This window comes from Aphelocoma coerulescens, chromosome 1A (assembly GCF_041296385.1).
Source record: "Aphelocoma coerulescens isolate FSJ_1873_10779 chromosome 1A, UR_Acoe_1.0, whole genome shotgun sequence".
Classification (NCBI taxonomy): Eukaryota; Metazoa; Chordata; class Aves; order Passeriformes; family Corvidae; genus Aphelocoma; species Aphelocoma coerulescens.
The window spans coordinates 37279706-37301386 of record NC_091014.1 but is presented as its reverse complement, the minus strand read 5'-3'; the positions used below and the strand labels follow the sequence as shown (position 1 = coordinate 37301386).

Sequence of the window (21681 nt, the reverse complement as noted above, 5' to 3'; positions counted from 1 at the left end):
GCAAAATATGTTAACCTTCTGGTGAAACTTCTTTACCTACACAAAAAAGAACAGTATATTCAACATAGCTCATTTTTCAACCAACACACCTTAACTCTAACCAGATTGGTACAGATGCTCATTCTATCCTTGTCATTGTTAGACTTTTACCTGTGATGTTGGTGATCAGTGCACACTGTAGCAACATTTCTTGTGAAAGCTATTTGAACTTCTGGCTTGAGCTCCCTATTTGGATCTTGTAACATTTTAGGAAAATAATTTTATCTGAGAGTAATTCTGTGACAATATAAGGTGGGCACTAAAGCATAGAGAAGAGTCAGCTGACATTTTGACATCTCTGACCATAGAACTGCTCCTCTGTTTTCAATCATCAAGATATTTTATGCTGCAGATTCAAAATCAGTAGATCCTTTAGAAAATTTAGTGATTTTTTGTATCATGTGACAATAAAATTTTGTGGATAATTCAGAAACTAACTCAATTTTTACTGCATCATGTGTTTAGACAGCAAAAATGTCTTTGTAGTTTCAAAATATGAACTGCAAGTGCAGCAGAAGAAACTCCTGACACCAAATTGCCTGAACAAGAGCATGGCCAATGAAGTTCAATATAGATCAGTGCCAAGAGAGGTACTTAGGGAAAAGGCAATTCAAACTTTACAGGACAAGTTCTTGAGTAGCTACTAACATGCTAGAAAGAGGTCCTGCAGTTGCAGTAAGTATGAAAATAACAGCTCAGCATTCAGTAAAGGTTAAAAAATTAAACAAAATAGAGTTTTGAATTAGTAGGAAAGCAAAAAACAAAGCATCCATTTTTGCCCTCTATAAGCCCATGGTGAGCAAGCACTTTAACCATGCTGTGTAAGACTTATCCCTCCTTCACTTGTCTCAGATCAAACACATGAGAACTGAAAAAAAGTTCAGTAACATGACAAGGATGACCAGAAGAATGGAATAGCTTCCACAGGAGAAACAATCCTAACAGACTACATCTGAAAAATTGACTAATGGAGATAAAAGAGCAGTATATAAATCTGGTGTACATGAATACAGAACTGCTGCTTCCACTTTCTTCTGATGCTGCAGAGAACATCAAATGTGGTGAGAAGTTCCAAGTAAATATCAGGAGGTACCTCACCATGCTGCACAGGCTAGCTGATCACCAGACATGCTGCCACAAAAAAATCATGACTGTTTCACTGGCTCAAAAGGGAATTGTACAAACTCATAGAAAAAGACCCTTTAGCTATATAGACTCAGTGACTCCCTGAGTGCAAATCTCTGGCAGCTGGAACAGTTTACCAAAGCAGTATTAAACTCTTTGCTGGACCTTCTAGTTTTCCTTTGCCATGTGTTGTTGCAGGTTGGATGCTGGGCTAGGTCAGCTTTTAGCACAACCTGGTACAACCATTCTTATAGGGTAGAAGCACATAAAATAATTTTATTCATACCACGAAAACAGCCAATCTTCACTCTTGGTCTAGCAGTTCTGGCAGGAGGTCTGTTAAAACTGAAGCTTGTGGACTGAGTCAGCATGGACAGTCAAGAATTCTAAATACAGAGGCCTGCCTGAAGCACAGAATATAATTAAGCATCCTCTAGTACACTTTGCTTCAGGAGTTATTAGTGTTTTCCATACTGCTTAAAAAGAAAAAATTACACCAAATGAAAAAAAAAGAAGGGAGTAATTTGGGGTTCTCTCTCTTCCCTGGTAAAGAATACTAACAAGAAACCATGTTTTTGACAGAAAGCATTGCAGGCCAAGGAGTGTCTTCTCAGATGCTGAACCAGCCTGTAACGCTGCAAAGAAGCTGCCAGTGTCATGAAATTACTGGAATGAAATCGGCCACTTTTGATGTTTAATTGAGAGTACAATTCTCTCCAAAAGCAGCTCAAAGACAATTAAAAGAAAAAGTTGATTCAGCACATTACAAAGTGATATTAACAGATAATTATTAGGTAGTCGTACATTGCTGTTCATGCAAGGTTGCAAATTGATTAATCAGGTATACTCACAGAGACTGCAGGCTGCGCAAGTTCTGGAGTGCTTCGGTAGGAACCTGGCGTAGCTGGTTATTCTGCAGCATCCTACATTTTGAGTAGCACAAAACCCAGAATCAACACAGTAAAGATAATTTCTTTCTACTGCAAATTTTCTTCCAAGTTTACCTTCTTTGTACTGGCTGTGCTTCAAGATTACAAAGAAAGTTACACAAACACTCCATCCCCCTGCCCCTGTCAAAAGCCCACTCTCTTCAAAGCAAACAAATACCTGTAGCATATTAGCTTTGTTAACAGCTAGACATCAGCTTTGAGCAGGATTTTCAAAGCAGCCAAGGAAGTTAAAAGAATAAATCCGATTTGCTTTCAATAGGGCTTATAACCTCCTAATTGCCTCCAGTGATTCTGAAATTTTCATTCTCGTGTACTGATTTTGTTTTCCTTCTGAAGTGATTCTATTCTGATAAAGCTGTGGAGGACTGACTCTTGAAATTCTTACTCAGGAAAATGAAACAATGGCAAATATAACTTTGACCTGTGTGAGGCATTTATGATTTAGTTTGAACAAAATTTTGTCTTTATAAATAAACTGCTATTTTTTTTCAATGAAATAAATTTTCTCAAACCAAAGGTTGTTAGCAATGACTTGACTAAACTTTTTTCTGAAATATCACATCATTTAGCTTGCAAAGATTGAAAAATCACTTTCTATTCCTAAAGAATTTTTTTCCTCATTTTGAATATGGTTTCATTCATACTACCTAACATCCTTGTTTGAACCAGCTTCTACATATATAAATATTCTATGTAGATAAATCTGAAGTAGTACATGCTGCCTTCAAAAGGAGGCATATTTAATGGGACACTGTAAATGAAATAATTTCTGGCAGGCCTGAATCTGCTTGGGCCAACAAGAGCTAGAGCTTGCCAATTTAAAAGCAGATGGAGTGGGAATCCCTTCATACTTCTTTTCCAGCTCAGTATTTTTTCAGTAGAGATTTGTAGAGTAGCGTCAGGCCTGGCTTGATTGGAGGTTGGTGTTCTTGCTAATAATACAGTTTCTGTGAACTTTACATGGGCAAAGATCCCCTCTAGTGTAAACACTGTGAGATGTGGCCTGTTAATAATTTTAGTAACTGTATGTAATGTCTTATTACTCCAAATAATACAGGGTTTTGTAATATTTTTATAATACATGTAATAGTCATTACATTGCAAAGAACAAGATAGGAAATGTGACCAGTGTTTTAAACTACATTGTGTTGTATACAATGATGTTTTTTCCCCCATGTCTCTCAAGAAAAGGAAAAGGCAATTTCCCCCCAGTTTTGTGTGATCATGAAAAGTTCAGCTGAAATCAGGATTTCTGAGATAATAAAGAAACTATTAACTGAACCAATTTTTACCTTTGATATTGTACAGAGACATCTACTTGATGAGCAAGTTGTTTTTAGAATGCCATTAATGTTTTCCAACTTTTTTTAGGATACTTTCTATGTGAAAAAAAAAAAGATTTAATGATGTTCATATGTATCTTCAATTGAATTGTTCAAAATGAGCTGATCAAAATATGTAATTTACTTGATCAAAACTTCACTGGATAATTAGTTCCCTAGAGCTTTTAGGAAATTAGAAATATATCAAACAACACACAGTTTACTTACAGCACTTTAAGACTGAAAAGGCCAGCAAATGCTCCCTTAGGAATGTATGTCAAGCCATTTCCTGCAAGACGTCTGCAAAGTTTGAAAAAGGAAAAGAGTGAATACTTTTTCTCTTCATGTGGAATTAATTTGGTTGCTAAAAAGTGCAACACAGCTATGTTTGAGCAACTGATGCAAGAGGCACTAGTTTAAGAGCCTAACTTTGTCACTAATACACTTTTAAAAGTAAGAAAAAGAGAGAAGCCTGTAACTGCACAGTTGATCCACTGACAGCTGGACTGCAGAGAAAAAAATTCAATTTCACTGCAAATTTGGTTTATGGTTTAGAATGTACATTGAATTCTTCATATTCTTTTCAGGGGTTAGACCAATCCCAGCAACTAAAATACAGACATACCAACAACTATTAGCATCATAGGATTTACAGGCATGCAGTTTTGGAATTGTGCATGTATGATGTCTGTGAATATTTAATTCATTTGCACTAATATAAAAATATATCCACATAGCGATGATTACAGTTTATTTTGAAATAACTACACATAAAACTGCTGTATTGCTGGAATAATAGTTTTCCCTGTGAGCAGATATGGAACAGGTTGATAGAAAGTGTATTTGTTAAAATTTGTAGGGCTTGCATCTTGCTCTCAGGTTGCCTGAAGGCATTTTACAGACCTAGGTAAGTACACCAAACACCTCTGTAAAGCATGTTACTCTGACCAAAAAAACCCAACCAAACAAAAAACAAAACAACCCCCCCCAAACAAACAAATAAACAAACAAACAAAAACCCCAAAACCAAACCAAAAAACAACTGCATCATTCTGTAAGGTTTGTGTCTAGGAAAGAAAGAATCTATTTGATATGAAATAATGGCATTTCCATGTTCCCCATCAGTGTGACTCCAGATGATCCTGGAAATGCTCAAGGCCAAGTTGGATGGGGCTTTGAGCAACCTGATTTAATGGAAGGTGTCCCTGCCCATGGCAGGGGGTTGGAATTAGATTGTCTTTAAAGTCCCTTCCAACCCAACCCACTCTGATCTTGCATTTAGCCTTCTGACATGGCAACTCAGCCTGAATTTGCTGTGATACCTGTACCCTACCTGGAAAACTGACTGGTAAGGGAGAGCTTCCCAGTCAAGTTACTTTGAGTCAGCAGGGCCACAGTGTGTGCTCCTAGCTGACAAAAAATGCAAATTGGTATGATGTAACCCCCTTTGCAGAACAAGTTAAGCCAAGTGGAATTGCATGTCCCATCAGCCAAGATATTGCACACCAGAACTGCAGAGCCCATACCCCAGCTGATGTGGTAACAGAGCTGACATTTGATCCGGCCTCTGGCCCCTTAGGAAAGAACACAGGGCTAGTTCCATGGAATTCCTTAGGTGCCATGCTGCCACAGAGGAACCTAGAGCACTGAAATAGGCACCAGATTTGCCAATAGTGATCATGGAAAAGGCCAAGTACTTTTGATTGGAGTCCCAGAGATCCAGCACGGACTGGCCCTTAAATGCTGTCTTCTTTTGGGGTTGAGTTTTCCCTGAGCTAACTGCAGGGTCTGTGCACACCTTGTTTTTAGTCACCATTTTCATACAGAAAATAACAAGATAAATTTGGTTACATATTAAAAAAAAAAGAAAAAGGAAAAGGAAAAGAAAGAGAAAAAGAAAAAAAGAGAAAGAGAAAGAGAAAGAGAAAAAGAAAAAGAAAAAGAAAAAGAAAAAGAAAAAGAAAAAGAAAAAGAAAAAGAAAAAGAAAAAGAAAAAGAAAAAGAAAAAGAAAAAGAAAAAGAAAAAAGAAAAAGGAAAAGGAAAAGGAAAAGGAAAAGAAAAAGAAAAAGAAAAAGAAAAAGAAAAAGAAAAAGAAAAAGAAAAAGAAAAAGAAAAAGAAAAAGAAAAAGAAAAAGAAAAAGAAAAAGAAAAAGAAAAAGAAAAGAAAAAGAAAAAAAAGAAAAAGAAAGGAAAAGGAAAAGAAAGAGAAAAAGAAAAAAAGAGAAAAAGAGAAAGAAAAAGAGAAAGAAAAAGAAAAAAAAGAAAGAAAAAGAAAAAAAGAAAGAAAAAAAGGATGAATCTAGATCCTAGCTCCAAAGACTTTTCAGAAGTTTTCAGTTAGTGGAAAAGATTCTTTCCTGTACAGACATCCCTGCTGAGCTAGGCAACCCGTAACACTGAGCTACGTCTCTCTGTTACATGTAATTGAATTACATGAATGCAATTGTACTCTGCAATGACAATCAGCTTCAGACAGAGCTGCTGGGCTTGTCTCTCACTGCAGAGTGTACTGGAGTCTGATCTCCAGGCATCTGAGAATTGGGCACATGCAGCTGAATTCCTACAGGCAGATGTGCAAACCAAACCTGGTTCACTCTTGTTGCAAGATGAGACACTCACAGGCTCAGATGTGAGGGCCTTTTTTCAGATGTGTGAGGGCCTTCTGCAAGCTTCAGCTTTCATTCTGAACACAAATGGCATTGACTTCTGGGCTGTTACTGGATCAAGCAGGCAAGTGCTAGGTTAGGCACAACAGATTGTGTTCCTGAAAGTAAATGCCTTTTGTGAATCACTGACCAGAAGGGGCTGAGAACCTGTCTAATTCTGATTTCAGTTTTTATGATATAATTTTTTAAAAGAAAACCTAAAGATTGCTTCACCCCCACAACACCCTTTTGCTCTGCCACTTTAATGACATGACTGGACACAATTCTGGACATGAGCTTGTCATGAACCAGGAAGCAATGAGTTTGCAAAACCTTACTGGAAAAAAAAGAAGGTGCAGGTATTGGGATTTTCACTTCAGTTACTGCACTAAGTGTCATATGGAAAAACTGATGAAGAGCAGAGCACTAAACCCACACGTCTGAAGACTCAAGAGAGTGCTCTTTCAGGCTGCTGTCCCTTCTTCATTCATGGTTGAGGCAATGCAAACTGCTGAATGCACTACATGTTAATACCCCCTGTTGGAACTGTAATACTCTTTATAAAGTGGGCTAGCTGAGAAAATCAGATGTATTTAAGAGCTCCTGGAGAAGGGCTGTGGCAATTACCAAGCATGCACCACCTGGCTGCAAATGCAGGACAGCAACAATATGACTGGGACACTGTGCAGATTTGAAGTTTCATTTCAATGTCTAAATACTCACTTTCCCCAGATTTGGAGCATCTTTGTGGCTCTTTGTGGCAAGCCTAATGTTTGGAATTTTTTGAAAATGTACAGCCATGTCCCTAAGCTGTTCTGAGTGGTAGTTACCTGAACTGTTAAACTGAAATGTGACTTTTAATTCTTGGGTTTTTTTCAGATTCCAACCCTTTTTAAAAAATTTTGCTTCTTTTCCTTTTAGATCACAACTTCTTAATTATTAAAATTGTCTTGTAAAAACACTTAAGATAGATCTAGAAACAACATGTTAAACTTTTTCGTAGGCACAACTTCTGTATTTACTCCTTATGAGCTTTTGTTCAATCTCAGGTAATTCTTGAAGTTCTGCTTTGACTATTTTTCAGTTTGGAAAGAGCTCTCACTACTTTTACAGACAGTGCTTAGAACTATCTTATATGATATTCCTCTGCTGATGCAGCAGCAGATCATGCTCTTCATGTACAGCCCTACATATTTCAGCACAGGGCTACATCAAGTATATCACAAATGCCAAAACACATGTATGTCCTTGTAGCTCTCTCACCAAGCAACCTGACAATGTCAGGAAAAGGCAGACATCTGGCAACAATTATTTTTGATGTAATTACGTTGTCTGACTTTCATTTACCATACTAAATTCTTTCTCATGATGCACTTCTCATGATTTTCTTTGGAACAAGCTCAGCAAAAGCACCTACCTATTCCCAAGATGCTCTCTGAAACCACTTCTGGCACACTAGTAGCATCTTCCCAGCCCTTTAGAATTCCCCAGCACTGTAGTACTTGGTAAAAATCAGCAAAAATAATTCATTCAGATGGTTGTCTAATTCTTTTAACATTCTTGGATAAAAGTTAGCACATCAGTCCTTTATGGCATGCTGCAAAGCTCAGGAAATTCAGCTTATTTATTCCTGATAATTTTTAATGTTTTCTTTGCAATGTTTTTTTGCTATTACTGTGTTTCTATTCTCAGCCTTAGCATAAGGGAAAATTTATCCCTTTGTTGACACTATAGTTTGTATCAAGTGTCTACCAGGGTTCACTCCTCCACTTCGGGGATTTTGTTTTCCATTACCCAAATTATTTGAGGGAAGCTGCCCAGTATTTTATTGAATTTTGGAGGTACTCTGGATAGTAATTTTAGTCTGAATGGGTAAGTATAATTTTCCCTGAAAAAATGAAAATGGACACAGTACCTGTCTCGATAGCTGAGCATTTAGTTTCTGATTTCTGAGAGCAGGAATGAAATTGCTTGTTTATAGCACTTACATAACCAAATGGCTGACTTTTATTGTTTGAACAATTTTGAATCTCCATTTTTAAAAGTACTTTTATCTTACGCATTTCTGACATTATTTTAAAAATCTCTGATATTAGAGGTATCTCATTAAGTACATTCAGGCTTATATGTATCACATCTCTTTAATGAAAAACTAATCAGAAAGGATCCTTTTTCTGTGCTATATTATTTTAGATTTAGATTTTAATTCCACTGTTTTGAATAATCTTGCAAATAAATGGAGTCGGGAAAAGTTTACAGAGAAGTGCCACCACACATCTCCTTCAGTATGCCTGGTGTCAACATACTTTTGGCTTAGGCATAGTTTTTATACTACTGCAAGTTTCTTTCTAAAAGATGTAAAATAAATGAGCTGCGAGAAAAACAAGTGGCCTCCATACTTTAAGTGGCAGCAATTTATAAAATATCTTTCCATGCCATTAAGCCCCACTGGCAATCACTGCTCACTGCTGGAATAGGGTGTTGTGCTGCAGGTCAGGTTCATGGCCTATGGTCAGATCTAGGAAAAAAGGTGTCTGGATTGTCCTTTGAGTGTTTCCCATCTGTTGACTCCTTTGACATATTCTGACCTCTCCTGCAGTATCATAGTTCTGAGAAATAGTGGTTAGCCAGTCAAAAGAACATTCCCAGACAAGAGAACTAAAGCTCCAAAAATTATCAGAAACATTTTTGCTGTTTTCCTTTGATTGTCTGAAAAGAAAAACTTCATTCATCAGAAAGAAACAAATAAACATCAGTTGTGACTGAGAACAGTCAACTATTTCCTTTACATTTCTAGTACAATAATTTTTCTTTGCCAACTCAAACAGCTTTTTTGTGTGGATGTTTTCTGCATCAGGACAAACCTTATCTCGTACCAAGCATCTCCTCTGTATCTGCTGGGATGGAAGGTGAACTTCAAACACTAAAAAGTCTTCTCTACAGACCAAAAACTGTGGCATTTAAGAAAGTAAACACATTTCCACTACTAACCCAGCTACTTCTCAGTCTGCAGCAGACAGTACAACATGGGTAGTGGCTGCTTTCCTTCTCTGCTTAAGTAAGATCTAGTCCAGTAAAAGCTGATCAAGCATCTGTGAAATGTATTTCCAAATCTGGTAGTATCAAAACTAAAGAAAAGACATGAAAGGGAGGTATTTGTATCCTTGGAAAGAAGCATATGTTTACACTGATCAATACTCATGCTGTGATATAACAAGATTGGCACAATGGAATTTTCTGGAACAAGTTACTTATCAAATCTTGCAAGGTGCTAAAATGTTGGAGAATAGATGACACTCTGGATCTCAGTGTAGCTCAACATATAATGGGAATAAACAATGTGAAAGGAGTCAAGCTTCACTATTACAAAGTGAAAATACAGTGAAAGTGTTGTATTTCAGAACAGATACAATTAAGTAGAAATTAATTACACTCAAATTTCTGATAAATATATTGGACTCAGTATTTGCTAGTAAACTATGATATGAATACCAGACTGTTTCAATGTTTCTAGACTAATGCCAGTGCATGCCCTTTAATACAGATTAGGCTATATATCATTGCAGCACTTGTGTTGCATTATATTTAATCAGTTCCCATGTAGTGCAATATCCTATACAGAATGAAATTGTGAGGGCCATCTGAAATCATCCTTCCACTGTGCAAAGATACAGAGGGATTTCTACAAGAATAATTCTGTGAATTAATAGCCTTTCTTTACATCTCCTTGACTCTGCATTTTACTTCTGTTCACTAACTGGTGTGCTGATTTTATTTAAGGAACGAGAGAAAAGACTGCACATGCTGAGACAATGTTATGGATATGTTTATATCTATATATCTATATTTATATATATGAGTAGGTTAATACCAACAAAGTCACAATCCAGTCAGTTTTATATTTGTCTGTTTCCTTGGAAAAGATGTTCTAGTCATCATTTGCTACATTATATGCTACAGCTGACAAACTCTCCAGACAGAAAGTGAAAAGAAATTGTGTAGAAGAACCTAAAGACTGTAGAAAAAAAAAATCTGTTTTTGTAAATAGAAACTGAAGCCTGAGACAGTGAAAAACCCCACCAACTGGGACTGTTCTGCCGTGTGTGGTACCTTCCTGAATTTGGTGCTAAAACACTAGCATGCAATGCAGAAAGTTCCATTAAAAATAATGTAATCATGGACTGTGTCTTTTATACCATGTGTACAGATAAGAGACTCTCTTTGGTAATTTGAAACTTCTTTTTTTAAAAGCCTGATCCGCCTCCTCCAACTGCCATAATTGTTCTGAATGCCTGATAAAGATCCATGGTGAAATATCAGTCTCATTGAAGTCTGGGGAAAAATTTGTGCTGACACAAGTAAAAAGGGGGCTCTTATTTACATCCTACCACAGTATCACATTTGCCAGTAATTTACTTCTCTCTGAGGAGTGGCACAAATAACACTACTACCAATCCTAAACCTACTACCCCAATTTCTAATGGAGGAAATAGCTATTTGGGGAGGAACAACATGGAAGTATAACAAGAAAACATAAGTTTACAAATTTTTTTCTAAAACAACTTGTTCTGGTATAAAAAATTGCCTTTGTTCAAGGAAGAATTTACCAATCTTGGATCTTGCCTCCATTTTGTTTCCTGTCAAACTTTGTTAAAGGTACACAAGCACACAACTACACACATATTTACTCCACTCATATAAATATATAGCCAATATGTAATTCATATATTTTTATTTCTAATTTTCTTCAGCTTATGTGTACATCAATAAAAAGGTAACATGAAATGTTCTGGCTTCTTACATCAAAAAAGCTTTGACAATATGGATACTTATACAGCACTTAACCAAAGTCAACTAAAATTTTGAGATAAGAGTTTAATTTTATATTTATTAATGATTATTCTCAGGCTAATGCAATAGAAAAGTATGAATTAATGGGTGATTAATTACAATGTTAATAATTCACGGATGACATCAACACATATTTCAAAATGTTTTTTAAGAATTGCTTTGCTAGCCTAGGAATTTAAATATTAGTCTGTATTTTAATTATCTTTCTATATTTCAATCTGTCATGTTAATTAAAACTATAAAATTACAGTAATATGAAAAGAAATGTGAGTCAAATGATCTATTAAAAAATCTGATGTTCAGAGAGATCAAAGAAGAAAATGTAAAGATACTCTCTTTAAATAAGGGGAGGGGAGTGTGCAAATCATAATTGTGCTGTATGTTATATTTATTGCTACTTATAGTTTAGTTGGAAATTCAAATATAACACAGTCTGCTCTTGCTTTAGGGCCTAATTGCCTTTTAAAATGCTTGTGCCAAATTCTCATAGGGTGTAAACTGGACTAACTCCAAGTGACCTAAAGCGGTTGGAATGAAATCAGTGTGTATTTGATCTTGAACTGGCTTTGATGAAACAGATCATAGATTTTTGTCAGTTAAGAATATGGTCTAAAACGTACTGTTTTTTTCTCCACTTATAAAAGGCAGAGACTCTTTCTGCATCTGGCATGGTTGTGATCCAGTAACTGCTAAAGACAACTGATCTCTTCCTTTGTGAAGCTGTCCCTAGCCAGCGCTGACAACAAGTGGGTCCTTCTGTTGAACAGGTATCCAAGTACCTGCCTTCCAGTTGCAGCAAGGACAGCTTCAGGAGGGACTCCAGCATCAGCCAGGACATCCCACACTGATTCCCAGCAGTGGATCCCATGGATACAACCATTAAGAGGCACTGCTTCTGCGTTTGAAGAATGCTGCCACCAAATCACAACTCCCAGACCAATATTAACATTGTTAAAATTTCTTTCTCAGTATTTAAATGTTACAGCAAGATGAAACAATAAATGGATCATATACATAATACTTCCTAGGCTGGGTCTCCCAAGTATCATTTAGATTTCTGATGCTGGTTTTGGTTTTATCCTAGTAGTATCAGTATCATCAGAAAAGGCAGAAATTAATAATCATTAATAGCAGGAACTTGCTGAAGTGTACTGCAACACCACACACTATGATCAAACTGAAAATAATGAAAAATGTGTTAACTGTTTAGTCATTTCAGTGTGATAGGCAAAGAACACAAATTGTATAGATCCAAGTTTTGAGGCAGCTGCTGTTTTCTGAGTGGTACAACGAGGCAACAGCAATGAATTACTGGAGGAATTATGGCTACTCCTCCTTGGAAATTCAAAAAAACCAGAGGGAAGACGTTGGTTCTACTGTGCTCGAGAACCTATTAGATATAAATCTGATGTGGTCTGAATTCCTTACCCATAATCCTAAGCAAGTGAAAAAAATTGACCCATGTAGGTACCAAAAGTTCTCACCACACTGAAATCAAGCAGTCTACAAACAGACTGAACTTCCACTGACAAAAAAAGGAAATTATTTCTGCATACTTGCTACTGTAGTATGCACAGAATGTGTAAGCCTTAAATTAAAATCCTGCCTCAGGATCTACAGATACATAGCATGCTTCACCCTAGTTTAATTAAGTGTAATGTCACTATCTGTATTGATCGCAAAACACAAAAAGCACTTCCAATGACTCTTTTTGATGTGCTAAACTAGTTCCTAATGAACATTGCTGGAAAATAAATTACAAGTTCCAGAAAGCATTTATAAGCTACAAGCCACAAGCAAACTTCAACAGACACTCATAAGAGTAACATAGCAGCACTGACAATATTTCTTGGATATCAACCTGGAACATTTATTGCTTCTACTTGCAAGCATATCTGAACGTTTTCACTTCTCTTTTATCTTTTTCCTACCCCATCATCTCCTGTTCTTCCCCTTTACCCCACAGATGCACAGCAGTCCCAGTGTCAAGGCTGCTCCATGCAATTTGCATTAATATTTCCAGAATAGTTATCTGTCAGCACAAGCTATTCAACAAGCAATGCAAGCAGCTCTGGTTTAATAAGGCATTTGCTCTGTTGTTTCTCTCTCTTTTTTTTTTTTTCTGTTTCTCATCTTGTTATTCTTGATAAGATGGCAAAAAGGGCAGTTTGGAGGATGTCAGGCTGACACATCCACATGGGCGAGTTCTTTGTTGTTACTCGCTTTGGTGGCATCAAAGGGATAGCATCAAAGGCAGTGACAGCTCCAGAACACCAGGGCCCTTGTTTTGTGGATGTAAAGGTTACAAGTTGTTAGCTCATAGAGTAGGAATCTTCTGTGCTTGGGTTTGTTCTTTTCTAGTAAACCTGAACTGTGCATGTAAAAACTAGGGGAGGAAAGTGTCATCGTTTCCAACTGATTAACTAGGTAAACATCTTCTTACTGTTTTTACCAAGGTATTTCAAGACAACTGGTGCACTTCCCTCTGTCAGGACTTTGAGTGCAGCCCTATATTAAAGCAAAGTTGGGAAACTACAGTCCTCAGATATCAACAAAGTCTGTCTTACAGCAACAGAATTCACAATGTGCCATGGGCCACTTGCTGGGCTGGTGACAGGTAATTCTGGCTGACAAACACCATGTATTAAACACAATGACACAGTCTGATCCACATGGATGCGCACACGAAGTGAAGAAACCAAATTTGCAATTTATATGAAGAAACTGAACTCACAACTTAGGTGTTAGATTGTGCACTGCTCTGAAATTATCTAGGGGATCACAAGACATTTAGCAGTGACGGTTCTTGAAACTTTAGCTAATGGAGGTGACACAAACCCATTTCCACCAGGACCAGCTAAACCCTGCTGTGCAGGAACTGTAAAACTGGTATTGAAGTGACATAGGAATGTGTGGGCAGTTTGAGACCACTAGATAATACTCTATTTTTATTTTAGTTCTGCTTGTCAGCTGCCAGCATTTTTACTTTATTGCTTTAGCGGTTTTTAAATTTATGCAGATTAACCTTTAAGAAATATTTTAGTATTTAACGCTAATGTTCCAAGATTGTTGAAATAAATTACAAGATTCCCCCACTTTCTCAAAAAAGTTTTGGACTATGGTTGCAGCACTTTCATGTTTTCTACCAACTTACTTTATAGTTAAAAATCCATTTTCAGTGCTAGTCACAATGTGCCTGCACCAGCACAAAAATAAAGACTCTACAGGACCCCAAGAGCAAATGCTCTCAGTTTTCAAAAATGTACATGACCAGAGATCTCAGTCCCACAACTCAGAGTCAGTGGGGAAAAGAACACCCAATTCCCATTAACACTTTGAAAACCTCTTTGCAGGGAGAAAAGCAAACAGAGAGAGAAATAAAAAGAAAATAAATAAATAAGAACAGCTGATAATGGATCATGCCTGGTAATTTAGGACCTCATTTTCACATATACAGTGGCCTCTTGACCACTTTTGCAGTGTAGAGGGATTTCAACAGATATAATGGTAAGATCCATATAATACATCACTTATGTATTGTATCTGCAATTCTGCACTTCTGTACTACAGTAAAATATGCTTTGAAAGGCACTTTTGCCTGAGAGACTACTGTAATAATGTTGAATCTGACAAGATCTGTAGATATATTTATTTGATTTTAGGATTGTTTTAAAATTATCATGCATGTCAGAAAACATTCTTGCACTTGTATGTAGATTGCAAATAACTTAGGGTGACTTCATTGCTTGATTTTGTAGCAAAGAGATTATTTAGGACTGTCCTGCTCTGTAGTAAAGTAATTGCAATACAGCAGTCTTTTGTTGCTGTTTTACTAAAACACTCAATTTAAGTTGCTGAAAAATAGCAATTTACTAAAAATCACTTGAAGCTTCACTTATCGGTGGAATGTTCCTATGTTTAAAATTAAAATGAAAGCCTTATATGTGTGCATGCGTGGGTGTCTGTGCATATATTTATGCATATGTATGGATATGTGGATATATATCTAGTTGGAGTGATTTTGTAGGTAGGTCTGATTCAAATAGTTTTAAATTATTATTGGCTTTCTTCCTCACTTTTCATTGAGACATTAATTTATAAAATAAAATAGTTTCAGGCACTGCTTTGAAGTGTATCTAATCACAAAATGTAAAGTCTGCACTCAGATGTAGTTGCCTCTAAAACTCTTAAGAGTCCCACCCTGAGTAAGTCTTTAGATTTTTTTAAAAAACCTTTTTTCCATGCATTACTCTAATTCACTTCTCCATTAGAACAGGCATTCTACACATCCTGTATAACGACAAATGTCTAGAAATAATCAAAATGAGAGTGAGTTTTGGACTCGGTCAGACCGATAAATATCTGCAGTTATTTTGAATTTATAATGAAGAATTTAACTTAATAGTGTTGTACAAGTTCATGCAGAGCAACTTGCTGATAATCAAGCAGCTGAAACATACTTTCTTGGTGGGAGTTCTGTCTTACATGCTTTAAGAGAAAATTAAATCTGAAAAGCCCATAATTTTTACAAATAAAAGATTTTGCTCAGAATTAATTTTTTTGACAGTTAGAAAGTTCCAAGTATTTCAGTTTTCCAAAATTTTCAGAGGAACATGCACCTCAAAAACACTTTCAATGTATTTTACTTCAGTGATCATAGTCTTTGGTTAAGAATAAAACCAGGAATGATCATCAGGTTTGCAAGAATGCTGCATGTAGAGGTGTCTAACCTTGGCTGTAAAAGTTGATCAGATTCAGTCTGGAAGGTCAGAACTGGCTGAACAGACCTGTCTTACACACTTCTGCTTTGGAGACAAAACAATTAGTTTAACTGTTTTAATAAAATCTCAGTTCTTTCAGGGTAATCACTTACTAGTATTGCCAAACCAGGCATCAAGTACGTAACATCTAAGCTAAAATTCAGTGATTCAGTCATGAGCTTTTATCAGATGTTTGAACCAGATCTCTAATAAAGGGATTAGTAACAGTTTGTATGCTAATTAGTTTTTTCAACACTAAAAACCCCTAAAAGCTGCATTTCAAGCTCCTGCTGTTGTACTTCAAAGACCAGACAGACATTTCTAAGGTGGATTTCATTTTTATGAAACATTGCAAAGATCTCATAAGATTCTGTAATCTAACCATGAAATGAAAAAGTGAAGGTAACCTGGTTGTATTAGAATTTCCAGGAAAAGCCCAAACTTTAAAAAAAAATTCTTTTTTTTAATGGCTGGAGAGCAATTGGGTTGGCCAGTTTTAGAAGGGTTATTACAATTGACAGGAGATTGGACAAGAGAACATGAACATGACGAAGAACTTCACAAGCAGTGGCTTTGTGGCATGATTCACTCCATATGCACTCGATACTGTTAACACTCGGTGTGTGACATCTCTCCATGTTATGTTCCTATCTGTTACATTATTTGGAAGTTGCACTAATGGCAAGACAGGTATTGATAATCAAAGAAAAGGGGTAAGTAAAGGAAGAGAGAGAGAAGAAAATGAAAGAAAGCTTTCTAAATAGAAGTGCTGAGAGTAATAAAAATAATACAGGAAAATAAAAACCTGCCTCCAAATAGGGTACTGTCCAAAGTTAGCATACAAAATGGTTTCAATTTATTTCTTTTGTTTTGTTTGTTTGTCTGCTTTTGTAGATGCTGGCTGGAAAGGCCGGGTGGCAAAATTCAAATGAGCATTAGCAAGGACACCTAAAGTTGTCAGCACAATACACACCTAAATTGCAGAGGACTGTACACATTTCATAGCTTAAAACAGACCATGTCTTTGCAAGAGGGGTAGGAACATAACTTTGTATGTCTTACATGGATTTTATGGTGTGTTAGCAGCCAAGCATGCTAAAAAAACCCCAGGTTTTCACTTCTAAAAACTTAAAAGCCACATGTCATAAAAGGCTTTTAATCAATATTCAGAGGTACTCATGCAAATACAGGCACCAGCTTTTTTCCACAAGATCTATGGTGCATCAGTTATAGAGTCTCCATCACTCCTCAGAAACATAAATTTTCTTTTAAGCCTGGGCCATTATAACTAGAGTCACTGCCAAATCCAGGTCTCATGAATGCACAATACTTTTCACTTTTGGTTAGTCACCATCACTTCAAGCCAACATTCCTCTTTTGATGTTGTGCTTGATCAGCTAGTTTCCACAAGGCACCTTTTCCCCCCAGTGAATGTAGTAGATAGCGTAACTAAGCTTTTTGCAGGATTCTGCATTCTACAGTCAGCCTTCAGGGATGTTAAGTTTAAGAGTAAGGAAACAGTAATTAAAAGTGATTAGGACAAGAAGCCTCGATACTATGAAATGTGGACTCAATTGTCCTTGACACAGGCAGAACAAGGCAGCAGGTTTTGGTTTTGATTACAGCTTTACTTGGGATTTTAATAAACATGAGCCGGTATTCAAACTTTTAATATCCTGCTGCTTAACTATTTCCAAAAGAGCAATCCAGTTCTTTTAAACAAAAATTTTAATTTGTTTGGCTCTGTCTCTGCTTAGAGAACTTGTAGCCTCATGGTAACTCTTTTATAAGTTCATTTCCAGAATCACAAGCAATTGTTTTTTTTTAACTAAGTGTTTCCGCATGTGCCAAAAGTGTCAGGCTGACAGCTTTCCTGCACCGTTTTATCTGGTTCCCACAGTAAGCATGAGAGACAAACACAGGAATGTGTCTAGAGCTGACTATGCCCATCAAGGATACAATGATACTTACAGCTCTTCCAGGAAGCGGAGATTGTGTACAGGGTTTGAGGGCAGCTTAGTGATGTTGTTCATACTGAGATCACTGTAGGGGAAAAGAGACAGAGACTTAATATGGCATGCCACAACTGTGGCATCCAGCTGTTCATTCCACACATTTTTAAGCACTACATTAATAAAAATTAGTTCCTCTGCCAGAATTGATAAATCATTATCTAGTTAGCACGTTCAACATTCCTCTTTCGTATGAGCACAGCTTTGTTAAACCAAATACAGGCTTGTAGCATGTTCCTCATTTCCAGAGATTTTGAAATGTTTTATCACTCTCTATAAATCAGCTGGAACACTAAACAACACTTCTAGTTGACACAATTTTAATAAACCACTGTACTGTATTAAAATTTACTTGGAGTAGTAAAGAAAACTACTATGATATTTGCTGTTGTAGCACTGTAGTACACTTGGTTTACTAAAGCAGACAGGCAAAAGCAAACAGATACAAAGTATCTGCATCATCCTTAAAATTTCATGAACATGGAAACACTTTGCTTTTGCCGTACAGCCTGTTGCATGGTCATACTGATCTGCCTTGCCTCACACAGGCACATCAGGTGTCCCCAAAACCCTACCTGATTTATAGAAATGACGTATTTTCAAATAATAAACATTCCCTTTTTGAGTGCTCTTTTGTTACAGGTACTCAAATTGCATTAAATAAGTGAAATGAACCATAAAACAAGGGTGTAATGCGATCCTGCTCTGTAGCACACTTCCTGGTGGGGTTCCACAGTAGTTCCTGGTACAGGAAACTACCAGCCATATCAGCTCTGTCAGAGCTCATTCAAGCTATGTTTTAGACTAAATTTCATATAATACCCTTTTATTCTTAACTTGCCTTTTCGTGGTTTTCCATTGTCTTCCCCATGCCCCACAGTATCATTATAATTGCTTTTCCTTAAGTACCAAGACTGTAAACAAATTGCATAATAAAATTCTGTGTGGAAGATACAACTGTATAAAAATTTCTGTAGATTCTTAAAATAAAATTAAGAGCTGCATATTTTATGCAAGTGTTATACAGTAACTTAAAACTCCCCACTATTTAAACGTATCTTTGCATTTGTAGCAGCACTTATAGTTTCCAGCTACTTTGGGTACTATTTAGATAACTTTATTTCTTCCAGCTGTCGAGAGCTTACAAGGTAAATAAGTTATCTGTACTTTGGTGGGTAGGCATCCTATTCCTACTCCATCTAGTTCTTATTACTCACAGTCTGTTTCATATTACAGAATATATGCTTGTAGTCAGCACAGTTAATTTAGATGTTTGATCTTTTGGTGAATTTTAAAATGTATAATTTAAAAACATACTTCACATAGAGATTTTGAAATAAAGGAAATGTGTTAATACTTTACAACAATTATCAAATCACTGTTGAATAACGTTTCTGCATTCACTTCAAAATCAAAGTATAATTTGAGAAATGTGTACTTATTAAATTAATTTTTTACTGTAATACTTTATCACCTAATTCTTTCATACTGTTTAGCAGGTTATTGCCCTTTCACTTTGATAAAGGCTCAAAGGATTTATTCTGGCAAAGGAACAAGAACGTGGATTTATTTGGCAAAAGAAAAACTCATCCAGGTAGTGAATTATATACTACTGAATATTAAGATAAGCCCAATATTTTAACAAGATCATTCTGATTATGATATTTTCAACACATGTCTTAATGGGTTTTTGGAAACATGCCAAATCACGTTTTAGACTTAAAAAGCTAGCCCTGGTGGAAGATGGCAATGATTTATCTTCAGATACACACATATTTAGGGCATTCTACAAACCCAGAATTAACCAGTGCTCTGGCTGACCAGAAAAACCTGAAGTCTGCTTTTCTAGCCTACTAACTTCTGTTACTAGTAGGCAGTACTTGTCTGCTTGTATCACCCACAGGATCCCATGATGAACCAGTCAGAAGCAGTCTACTGACCAAACCCTAATATCTTAAGAGGATTAGAATAAGAGAAGGTGGCTTTCATTAAGTGCTTTGATGCCCAAGGAAAAAATCAAAAATAAGTGCATTTTCCTTAATAACATCTTTAGACCCCAGAGGTGGATTTGCCAACAGTGACCTGCTATGTCCTAGTCTCCTTTTTGGACTCCGCTCATGTGGTAAAGTATGTGTACCACATCATATGACAGAGGAGAACCTCTCCTTTTTCCCAGTACACCACAGCAATTTCTAACTCTTTTTAAACCTACCAGTTAAATAATTTCCTTCTGTTAGATTGGTTGCTTTTTTTTCCAGACAATTCTCTTCTTGGAACGTAACATATAAAGGTGTTTTTGTGCAACAGAACTACTAAACATTATCTATGCATATTTCACAGAATCATGGAATTTTTTGGGTTGGAAAAGACCCTTCAGATCATCCAGTCCAATCGTTAACCCAGCACTGCCACATGTTCATCACTAAACCATGTCCCTAAGTGCCACATCTACGCATCTTTTAAATACTTCCAGGGATGGTGCAGGTAACAGAAAGTATTTCCCAAGCTCTGTCTCAATAACGTCTTTTTAAATTAGCTTTTAACATACCAGCAACTAATACACAGGATGTTCCAGTCTATGTTGGCAATGTGCTATTCTTGTAGCTGTAAGGGTTTAAGAATATAAGGCAGACAACGGCAGGGAGAGGTAATATATTTGATGAGGCTAGCTGATACAGCTGGAAAAACTGAGAAACTTTCAGGCACAAAAATCAAAACTCCCTATTTCTTCCAGCTGAACCAGTTGGCTAAATAGGTGACATTATTTCTGCCTAAAAAACCACACATCCCTTACATTGGCAAAGCAGTAGCTTGTCTGTGCTCTCAGTTTTTAGATTTAGAATATTCTTTTGTTTCAGAATTACCATGGATGCATTGAATCAAATTTTTGCTCACTGGAATGACTAAGGGAGAGAAGTGCCATGACCCAAAGCTACTTCAGGGGGAATGTTCAGAGAGGTGAGACAAACAAAAGGAGTTAATGTAATGCAATCAGTCACTGGGTCTCGTGTGAACAATACCGCAAAATTTGGGCTTCTGAACAGAAATTCCTCACAGAGCTCTAGAGACAAATAAAGCAGCTTCTCAGCATCTTGGTTTGCTAGCATTTTGAACCATGCTGCCAAGACGACATGGCTAGGATGAGATTTACAGCCATCAGCTAGAACAAGCACAGCTAACAGCAAGAAACAGCTAGGTGGCAAACTCTAGGGTTACATATTATTACTATGAAAACCAATAACAATTGCAGTGGGTGTGTCTTATGTCCTTCACCTATGATGGTTTCTTTCCTTCAAATGGGTTTTCTGATTTCTCCTTTCAGTGCTAGCCTGTCAAAATTAGCAATTTTCTTTGTCTAGGAAAGAGAAGGGGATGAAAGATGGCTTGCGCATTTGCAATGAAATGATAAAAAAAATTAAAATCAAGGTACTGGGTCTTTAACTATCCTCAGTGGAATGGTTCTGATTTTGTATCAAATCTTGGTAGACTTTTAAAAACTACAGTGATGAAAAACTTTGAATTATTTGAATACCGAAACCCTTTAAATAACTCGGCATAACAGAACTACTCCCATCTCCCAGCATCACAGCACATACAAAGCCCACTGATGTCAGTAGGAACAACATGGTATGAGTATACCCTGAGTATACCAATGCTCCTAATAGAGACAGCGATAGTACCAGATCTACCCTGGTGAAAACCACCATGAGCTGCCATATTGTACTGAGAAGGTAATATGTTATTTTGAACAGTGAGATGAACACATTACATTGTCCCTTCTCCCATCAGCATTCCTGCAGCCTGTTTCCAGCTGCTGACTATAAAAGCAACATACCAGCAAATGAAACTTTCATCTTTTCAAAAGATAAGAAGCTTTGCTTCAGCGACTGCATTGGCAACATGGCTCACTATAAGAATATCTTAATTATACTCTGCGCCAATCAATCACCATGCTGTGCCTCTGGTGACTTGTTAA

The 21681-nt window shown here is 36.7% G+C and overlaps 1 protein-coding gene across 2 annotated transcripts in view; it reads right to left on the bottom strand.

Annotated features, from left to right (window-relative positions):
- LGR5 (leucine rich repeat containing G protein-coupled receptor 5) overlaps window positions 1-21681 on the bottom strand; it is an 89279-nt gene that overhangs the window by 34912 nt on the left and 32686 nt on the right. For both annotated transcript variants that reach the window (XM_068999047.1, XM_068999054.1), the window contains exons 2-4: window positions 17665-17736; window positions 3665-3736; window positions 2016-2087 (exon numbers count right to left, since the gene is read on the bottom strand). In XM_068999047.1, the coding sequence (XP_068855148.1) occupies window positions 2016-2087; window positions 3665-3736; window positions 17665-17736 (216 nt within the window). The remainder of the gene's footprint in view (window positions 1-2015; window positions 2088-3664; window positions 3737-17664; window positions 17737-21681) is intronic.